Raw genomic sequence first — 10,185 nt, 5'->3', positions numbered from 1 at the left:
GTACTTGACGGGAAATTAAAACACCGTTGGTAAAAGCAAATTCAGTTAAAGCAGCTGAAAAACCGGTAGCAGGTGAAAAATACTTGACGATTTTTCTCTGTCTTTGTTAAAAATTTGCTTTCTTCGCCTGTATGATTCTTTTTTCTTTTTTTTTCATGTAGTTTTAAAAGATAAAATCTAAATCGTCTACTCGGTTTCGTTTATGCGCTTTCAACTGAAATATTTATTCCATTTAATTTTACAATTCTAATGTTTATTTATCTTTGCTTGCGATTTATAAATGAATAACAAATAAATAAAATCCTTGTATTGTTAAATTTTTATATAATTTGTTTCACAACTAAATATACATTACATAAAAATGTATAGTTAAAAATATTTTCTGTATAAAGGTTAATAATTAATAAGATGCAAATTAACATTTTATACGTTTTTATTTTCTCGTATGCGAAATATACAAAGAGAGAAGATCATCATCGTCAAAAAACTCAAGATTTTCATCAATCGCTACATTGAGCTAGGCGGATGAAATTTGGTACAAGATATTTGCTTAAAATGTGCATATTTCTTTCCAATATAGAACGAAATCCATTCAGAGGAAGTTTGTCCGTCTGGCTGTACAAGTACTCAATAGTTAGATGAAAAAGAACTAGATGGATAAAATTTGGAACACAGACTTTGCCTTTTAAATATTGATAATATGCAATAAATTTAGAATTAAATCCGTCATGGAGTTGACCGTCTGTAAGTCTTTACTTTTACATGCATATAAATTCGAAAACTGAAAAAAATGCAGCGACATTGAAAATATATATGGCATGCAATTTTCTGATTATAATTGCACCTCCATGTTAATTTTTTATATCAGTATCTCTAAAGGAGGCATACAAAGTACATATTCCATTTTTTTCTGAACTTTCCTCAGCCATAAATCATCAAAAAAAAAAAAAAAAAAAAAAACGTCAAAGATCGCACACAGATAGGCTGTTTCATAACTATCGTTCACCAATGGCATATGCACGTGCTGATATATGTTCAATACTACCGATACAAAAGTCCAATAATACGCACGTGCCGATATACACTCGAGACAGCCGATACGCAAGTTCAATAATACACACGTGCCAATACACGATCGATACGCACGTGTCGATCTTTACGGTAGTATGAAGCAACAACTCAATTGTACGACATTCTTATAATAAAAATCTCAGTATCACGCTAAACGGTTTTAAAATTAGTTACTAGATCACGATTAAAGTGAACGCCCTGTATTTATATTTGGGCCAATCCGATGCACTCATTTAAAATTATTAACAATCCTGACGAATCAGGGTGGTTTCACCACTTTAGGTTAGAAATGTACTCATTTTTGCTGTCGCTTTCTTTTTGGTGAAATATAGTGACACAGATAACTAGAAAATGCTTCGAGTCAGAGTGACGAAATTTCGTATAGATGCAACAAATTTATTGATTTGTATCAAATTTTGAACAAACTCCATTCAGAGGAAATCTGTCCGGTTGCTCGAATTAAGCTGACACGATAATTACAAAATGGAAAGAATTAAATAGATAAAATTCGGTACATTTAGCTCTTAGGTAGGCATTCTAACATTTATAGTGTAAATAGCTACAAAATGTGTACCAAATCCAACAAAAAGTTCTCAGTTTGTAGTTTTAAAAGTATGTGAATGCGACTGCTCAAAAACGCAATCACTTAAATATATCGAATTTGATATCAGATTTGGTAATTACAGTTGCAGTTTTAGGTCCAATTTTGTTTCAGAAAAACATATCTAAGACAAATATTCAGTTTTCGGATACTACTAAACGCATACGAGGGATTAACCTCTAATACATTCACCAAGGAATCACAAAATAAATTCAGTAAAAATGCTAAATTTAAACCAAAGATTAATATTTCTTTACTATTGTACGACATTGCCCATGCAAGGTATTCTCTGTCCTACCTAAGGTTAATTTTTTGCCGGAGGTAGAATATAGCACCTTAATTACCGTAATAAAATCATTCAGTAAAAATGCTAAATTCAGGCAAATGATTAATATTTCGTAACTATTGCACGACATTGCCCAAGCAAGGTATTCTCTGTCCTACCTAAGGTTGATTTTTTGCCGGAGGTAGAATATAGCACCTTAATTACTGTAATAAAATCATTCAGTAAAAATGCTAAATTTAGACCAAAGATTAATATTTTGTAGCTATTGTACGACATTGCCCATGCAAGGTATTCTCTGTTCTACCTAAGGTTAATTTTTTGGCGCAGGTAGAATATAGCACCTTAATTACTGTAATAAAATCATTCAGTAAAAATGCTAAATTCAAGCCAAAGATTAATATTTCTTAACTATTGTACGACATTGCCCATGCAAGGTATTCTCTGTCCTACCTAAGGTTAATTTTTTGCCGGAGGTAGAATATAGCACTTTAATTACTGTAATAAAATCATTCAGTAAAAATGCTAAATTTAGACCAAAGATTAATATTTTGTAGCTATTGTACGACATTGCCCATGCAAGGTATTCTCTGTTCTACCTAAGGTTAATTTTTTGGCGCAGGTAGAATATAGCACCTTAATTACTGTAATAAAATCATTCAGTAAAAATGCTAAATTCAAGCCAAAGATTAATATTTCTTAACTATTGTACGACATTGCCCATGCAAGGTATTCTCTGTCCTACCTAAGGTTAATTTTTTGCCGGAGGTAGAATATAGCACCTTAATTACTGTAATAAAATCATTCAGTAAAAATGCTAAATTTAGACCAAAGATTAATATTTTGTAGCTATTGTACGACATTGCCCATGCAAGGTATTCTCTGTTCTACCTAAGGTTAATTTTTTGGCGCAGGTGGAATATAGCACCTTAATTACTGTAATAAAATCATTCAGTAAAAATGCTAAATTCAAGCCAAAGATTAATATTTCTTAACTATTGTAGGACATTGCCCATGCAAGGTATTCTCTGTCCTACCTAAGGTTAATTTTTTGGCGCAGGTAGAATATAGCACCTTAATTACTGTAATAAAATCATTCAGTAAAAATGCTAAATTCAAGCCAAAGATTAATATTTCTTAACTATTGTACGACATTGCCCATGCAAGGTATTCTCTGTCCTACCTAAGGTTAATTTTTTGCCGGAGGTAGAATATAGCACTTTAATTACTGTAATAAAATCATTCAGTAAAAATGCTAAATTTAGACCAAAGATTAATATTTCTTAACTATTGTACGACATTGCCCATGCAAGGTATTCTCTGTCCTACCTAAGGTTAATTTTTTGGCGCAGGTAGAATATAGCACCTTAATTACTGTAATAAAATCATTCAGTAAAAATGCTAAATTCAAGCCAAAGATTAATATTTCTTAACTATTGTACGACATTGCCCATGCAAGGTATTCTCTGTTCTACCTAAGGTTAATTTTTTGCCGGAGGTAGAATATAGCACCTTAATTACTGTAATAAAATCATTCAGTAAAAATGCTAAATTCAGGCCAAAGATTAATATTTCTTAACTATTGTACGACATTGCCCATGCAAGGTATTCTCTGTCCTACCTAAGGTTAATTTTTTGCCGGAGGTAGAATATAGCACCTTAATTACAGAATATGCGAGACAATTTCTGGGAGACCACTGTTCCTGGTTTTCATTAATAATCAAATGTACCTTAAATGAGTTTTTCGCTTGAATATATAATGAGACTAACTACTTTTTCATGTTATGGCAATAATACTATCACAAAAATTCTCCACACAAATGCGGCTACTAGTACCAGGTACAATTTTGTCTTTCGTATTCCGGCCAATTCGAAATCAAAACATATGCCCATTGCCGTTCCTGCAGTCAAAACAAAGAAAGAAGAATTGGGGTAGCGGCGTCACGTGCGTTTTACAAAGAGAAAGAAAGAAAGCAGCGGAGAAAGTGTGTCAGTAGGAACCGTTACACGCCACTTCACAAAGGAGTTGAGTTCTCTCTTGTAGTATCGTTTGGTCTGTCGAAATTGCTCCGACACATTATCCTACATCGTGCTTCTGTAGGCCTGCTTTATGCAGCGGCTAACAATGAATCAGTATTCAGACAACAACTGGACTTGCAAATAGATAGTAGACAGTTCTATTTTGATCTTCATTTTCATGAAGAAGGACATCAGTTGAAATGAACTGTCTCGAAGTATGAATATTTTAATGTGAATCTGATAATGGAGTCGTAAATTATAAAGGGTTCGAGGCTCAATTTTATTGAAGAAGGTAGAATATATCTTTACTTTCATTCTAAAACTGAATGTTATTAAAATTTTAAAACATTTTAAACCAATGATTATCTAATTATAACATAATTCGTATGTATTATTAATTGTATGCCATTGGCGAAAAAATTGTTCAGAATGAACTTAATAAAATTCAATATTTGGCGAGTTTTTCTGCTTCTTTTTATGAATAATTTGACGGGAGGCATTTAATACGAAAGTACAAAAAAATTAAATGCTTATTTTAGGTACCCTTTTACTCCATGGTTAAAATAAAAATTTGACACAAGAACTAAAATTATTATCACAATACAAACAATACAAAATTTACAATTATTATACAAAATTTCATATAGTTAAATCATTCAGTTTTTGACTTGTCGTGTTTATATACTTGCGAAAATACAGACCGACAGGCAATCAATCCCTTATTAGATTTAGTTTAAAATTTGAAAGATTCTACACTTTAACTATTATGTCTGCGTAACAAATTTTATCCATCTAGATCTCTTCTTTTTATATTTATCGTATTAATTTATATTCAGATAGCCGGACAGATAATCTTTCTTTGGGTGAATTTCGTTCAAAATTTGTTAAAAATCTGCAAATTTTTATCAAATTTTGAATAGACTGCAAAGAGAGATTTTCTCTGCATGAATTTCGTTCAAAATTTGTTAAAAAATCTGCAAATTTTTATCAAATTTTGAATAGAATGCACAGATTGACTTTCTCTCGATGAATTTCTAGATGAATGCACAGATAGATTTTCTCTTGATGAAATTTTACAAAATTCTGCAAATTTTTATCAAATTTTAAATAGACTGCACAGATAGACTTTCACTCGAAGAATTTCATTCAAAATTGGATAAATATCTGCAAATTTTTGTCAAATTTTGAATAGAATGCACATATAGACTTTCGATGAATTTCTAGATGAATGCACAGATAGACTTTCTCTCGATGAAATTTGACAAAAATCTGCAAATTTTTATCAAATTTTAAATAGACTGCACAGATAGACTTTCTCTCGATGAATTTCATTCAAAATTTGACAAAAATCTGCAAATTTGATCTTCAAGTCCATAATATAAATTTTCCCCCATTTAGATCAAAGCGTCTTTGAGTTATCGAGTTAACAGACAAAAGGAAATAATTACAAAAATATATTTCATGAACTCAGGAAGGTTTAAAACATGGAGATGCAGCGTCAATATCTCGAATTCGAATATCGACGATTACAATATTTTATCTATATTTCGAATACAAGAAAATAAAAAAGAGAATTAGTTTTGTAAAGCAAATAAGGTAAAAATTTATTTTGCATTTACTGAAGAATATCACAATATAGATTTCATATATCTAGCTTTCTATGTGGTATATTCCCATTTTCATATTGAAAGACAAATTTACAGAAAATAGTCCCATGACGAATTAAGTTCTTATTTAAATTTTGTAATGAAGATAGAAGACTAAAATTCACACACATATAGAATATTACGTATTTGAATCTACGTATATATCTTTACGCATACCTTTATATACGTATATACCTTTACCTTTATATACGTATATACCTTTACGTATACCTTTACATACGTATATACCTTTACCTTTATATGCGTATATACCTTTACGTATACCTTTACCTTTATATACGTATACCTTTACATACGTATATACCTTTACCTTTATATACGTATATATCTTTACGTATACCTTTACCTTTATATACGCATACCTTTACCTTTATATACGTATACCTTTACCTTTATATACGTATATACCTTTACGTATACCTTTATATAAGTATACATTTACGTATATACTAATAGACAGATCTATTGGTAATTGTCTAGGAGATTGAAATTCAACTTCGGTGTGTAAAATCAACTCGTGAACAACTTATTGTAGAAGTATGTACGTTATTAACTTATGATCGATAAGCAATCAACACACTGACTACTATTTGTCTAGGAGAATGAAATTCAACTTCTGGCGTAAAATCAACTCGTGAAAAACTTGTGTAATCGACGCACGTTGAATTCGAATATTTATAGTTCTTTGGCCCTCTTATTCATATGATCAATCGATTTCGAGTACCTCATATTACTGGAACGCTCAAGTTTCTCCTTCAAAAATAATAAAAATTCCCTCCCTTCCTCAGAAACTGTAATAACAATCGTATAACTGATTCAACAGCTGATAGAGTGCTGAAAAGTGTGAATATGCGAAAGAGGAACTCGCTGAGTGGATAGCTACAAAGTAATGCAGATGTCGGATATCCTTTGAGAAATCTCAGAACACCTCCTTATTCCCCAAACCCACACACCTTACTTTAAAAAATGAAATAAAAATCACTTTTTTTGTCTTTGTGGCAGCTCTTGATGTTCATAGACATTTCCACTCCTTACATTACTGATTTAATGGTTAATCGGATATTGACGTGTGATCAAATTTCATAAAATATGATCAAAAACATGATGGATAGAGGTATTATGTATTTCGTTTCCTGAAGTTACGAAGAGGAATTTAGAAAGCATATTAAAAATATTTCATCTGTGTCTGATTGATTTAAACCCTGATAAATGCGCTGGATATCCTCTTCGGAAATATCCAATTTACCCAAATATTACATCACCAGAGATCATGATATAAAGAATTAGGTAATTATTAGTATTAGGCTCATGTGTGTACATAATTTTGCAGATGCGTGACTGAAAAGGAAACTTTTAAAATTTTGACTTCGATTTATTTCATCACGGCTGTCATATTTTGTACAGAGAAAAAGTGTTAAGAGATACGTTGTTAATAAGTGTTAAGAGATATGTAGAGTAACATCACAATGCAAGGGTGAAAGTGACCGAAATTTTTCCCTTCAGTGATTTTAGTGTTAGAGTATTTTAGGTATTTCTTTCTTAGGCAAGGGAATCTGAGGTATCTTTGAAAAGTAAGGGTGAGTGCAAGCGACTTTTATCCCTTTGTGGGAACATCGGAATCAGTAGTTTTATTAAGCGCTTTTTAGAATTAATTAAATTTAAAAAAGTGGGAATTGAATGAGGAAATGAGAGAACATTTTAGAATAAAGTTAATATGGACTAAATTAGGATAAAAATTGGGAAATTAATTAGGATTTAAACTAGATCAAGAGATATCAATACTTATGGGCTTGTGTGTGTCTGTGTTTGCGTCAACAGAATCCGTAAGGAACCAAATATGTTCACTCTGTTAAGAGGAATTCTATAGGAACTGACACTTGGAGGGAGGATAGCCATACCTGAATTATGTGTTAATAAGTTCCAAAAAACAACAACTCTCCAGCTCAAATAAGTTTATAATCTTATTTCCGGCAGTGCATATACATTCTCGCCATTAGTATACAAACAGATCACGTCCCTTTTCTCTTGATTCATTGAACATGAAAATGTCCCTCACGGTACATTTCCTTTGGAAGAAGTGAGCAGGATATTAACAAATTGTGCTTTGAAATAAATCAAACCTCATGACGAATTCGTGCTACAGTAAAAAAGGATAATTAAAATTCTGGCGGTAGCCTAAATGTCTCAAACGAACTGCCTTGAAATTCATCACGATTTCTTCAAATCGACAATGGCGAGAAATAGTCTTCAGTTGCACCTGATGCTCTTGACTGTTTTCTCCAAACTGTATTCTAATTAAACAGCCCTCGGTTGCACCTGATGCTCTTGACTGTTTTTTTCCAAGCCCTATACTAATTAAAAGTCTTCTGTTGCACCTGTTGCTATTGGCTATTTTTCCCGAGCTGTATACTAATTAAAACAGTCCTCTGTTGCATCTGATGCTCCTGACTGCTTTTCCCAAGCTGTATACTAATTTTAACAGCATTCTGTTGCACCTGATGCTCCTGACTGTTTTCCCCGATTTGTATACTAATTAAAACAGCCTTCGGTTGCACCTGATGCTATTGACTATTTTTCCCGAGCTGTATACTAATTACAACAGTCTTCTGTTGCACCTCATGCTCTTGACTGTTTTTCCCGAGCTGTATACTAATTAAAACAGTCCTCTGTTGCACCTGATGCTCCTGACTGTTTTTCCCAAGCTGTATACTAATTAAAACAGTCCTCTGTTGCATCTGATGCTCCTGACTGCTTTTCCCAAGCTGTATACTAATTTTAACAGCATTCTGTTGCACCTGATGCTCCTGACTGTTTTTCCCAAGCTGTATACTAATTAAAACAGTCCTCTGTTGCACCTGATGCTCCTGACTGTTTTTCCCGAGCTGTATACTAATTAAAACAGTCCTCTGTTGCATCTGATGCTCCTGACTGCTTTTCCCAAGCTGTATACTAATTTTAACAGCATTCTGTTGCACCTGATGCTCCTGACTGTTTTTCCCAAGCTGTATACTAATTAAAACAGTCCTCTGTTGCACCTGATGCTCCTGACTGTTTTTCCCGAGCTGTATACTAATTAAAACAGTCCTCTGTTGCATCTGATGCTCCTGACTGCTTTTCCCAAGCTGTATACTAATTTTAACAGCATTCTGTTGCACCTGATGCTCCTGACTGTTTTCCCCGATTTGTATACTAATTAAAACAGCCTTCGGTTGCACCTGATGCTATTGGCTATTTTTCCCGAGCTGTATACTAATTACAACAGTCTTCTGTTGCACCTCATGCTCTTGACTGTTTTTCCCGAGCTGTATACTAATTAAAACAGTCCTCTGTTGCACCTGATGCTCCTGACTGTTTTTCCCAATCTGTATACTAATTAAAACAGTCTTCTGTTGCACCTGATGCTCCTGACTGTTTTCCCCGATTTGTATACTAATTAAAACAGCCTTCGGTTGCACCTGATGCTATTGGCTATTTTTCCCGAGCTGTATACTAATTACAACAGTCTTCTGTTGCACCTCATGCTCTTGACTGTTTTTCCCGAGCTGTATACTAATTAAAACAGTCCTCTGTTGCACCTGATGCTCCTGACTGTTTTTCCCAAGCTGTATACTAATTAAAACAGTCCTCTGTTGCATCTGATGCTCCTGACTGCTTTTCCCAAGCTGTATACTAATTTTAACAGCATTCTGTTGCACCTGATGCTCCTGACTGTTTTTCCCAAGCTGTATACTAATTAAAACAGTCCTCTGTTGCACCTGATGCTCCTGACTGTTTTTCCCGAGCTGTATACTAATTAAAACAGTCCTCTGTTGCATCTGATGCTCCTGACTGCTTTTCCCAAGCTGTATACTAATTTTAACAGCATTCTGTTGCACCTGATGCTCCTGACTGTTTTTCCCAAGCTGTATACTAATTAAAACAGTCCTCTGTTGCACCTGATGCTCCTGACTGTTTTTCCCGAGCTGTATACTAATTAAAACAGTCCTCTGTTGCATCTGATGCTCCTGACTGCTTTTCCCAAGCTGTATACTAATTTTAACAGCATTCTGTTGCACCTGATGCTCCTGACTGTTTTCCCCGATTTGTATACTAATTAAAACAGCCTTCGGTTGCACCTGATGCTATTGGCTATTTTTCCCGAGCTGTATACTAATTACAACAGTCTTCTGTTGCACCTCATGCTCTTGACTGTTTTTCCCGAGCTGTATACTAATTAAAACAGTCCTCTGTTGCACCTGATGCTCCTGACTGTTTTTCCCAAGCTGTATACTAATTAAAACAGTCTTCTGTTGCACCTGATGCTCTTGACCGTTCTTCCCAAGCTGTATACTAATTAAATCAATGTGTAAAATTTATGCCATGCTTTTGATATGACATTTTTTGGTTTATTTGGATTTACTGTTAATCTCCGTTTGCATATCTCTCTCTTGAGTCTACTATTTTTTTCCCTTGAATCTAACAATTATTTTTTTCCTGTCAATAAAATAATGATTTTAAGTCATAAAAAAATAAAACGGCCTTGCGAATCAGAATTTCAATACATT

The 10,185-nt window shown here is 33.4% G+C and overlaps 2 protein-coding genes across 2 annotated transcripts; both read right to left on the bottom strand.

Moving 5' to 3' along the window:
* Positions 1 to 8,202: 8,202 nt before the first annotated feature.
* On the bottom strand, positions 8,203 to 8,736 carry LOC129975290 (putative mediator of RNA polymerase II transcription subunit 26). Its single transcript, XM_056088344.1, has one exon. It carries the CDS (start codon positions 8,734 to 8,736, stop codon positions 8,203 to 8,205), a length of 534 nt encoding a protein of 177 aa, XP_055944319.1.
* Positions 8,737 to 9,102: 366 nt separating this feature from the next.
* On the bottom strand, positions 9,103 to 9,636 carry LOC129975289 (putative mediator of RNA polymerase II transcription subunit 26). Its single transcript, XM_056088343.1, has one exon. It carries the CDS (start codon positions 9,634 to 9,636, stop codon positions 9,103 to 9,105), a length of 534 nt encoding a protein of 177 aa, XP_055944318.1.
* Between the last annotated feature and the right edge of the window lie 549 nt (positions 9,637 to 10,185).

This window comes from Argiope bruennichi, chromosome 7 (assembly GCF_947563725.1).
Source record: "Argiope bruennichi chromosome 7, qqArgBrue1.1, whole genome shotgun sequence".
NCBI classification, from domain to species: Eukaryota; Metazoa; Arthropoda; class Arachnida; order Araneae; family Araneidae; genus Argiope; species Argiope bruennichi.
The sequence above is the reverse complement of the archived record's forward strand: the minus strand, read 5'-3'. Positions and strand labels throughout refer to the sequence as shown.

Bases quoted from the DNA above. Each gene is read 5' to 3' on its own strand.
- LOC129975289 (XM_056088343.1), bottom strand. From the start codon at position 9,636: ATGCAACAGAGGACTGTTTTAATTAGTATACAGCTCGGGAAAAACAGT.
- LOC129975290 (XM_056088344.1), bottom strand. From the start codon at position 8,736: ATGCAACAGAGGACTGTTTTAATTAGTATACAGCTCGGGAAAAACAGT.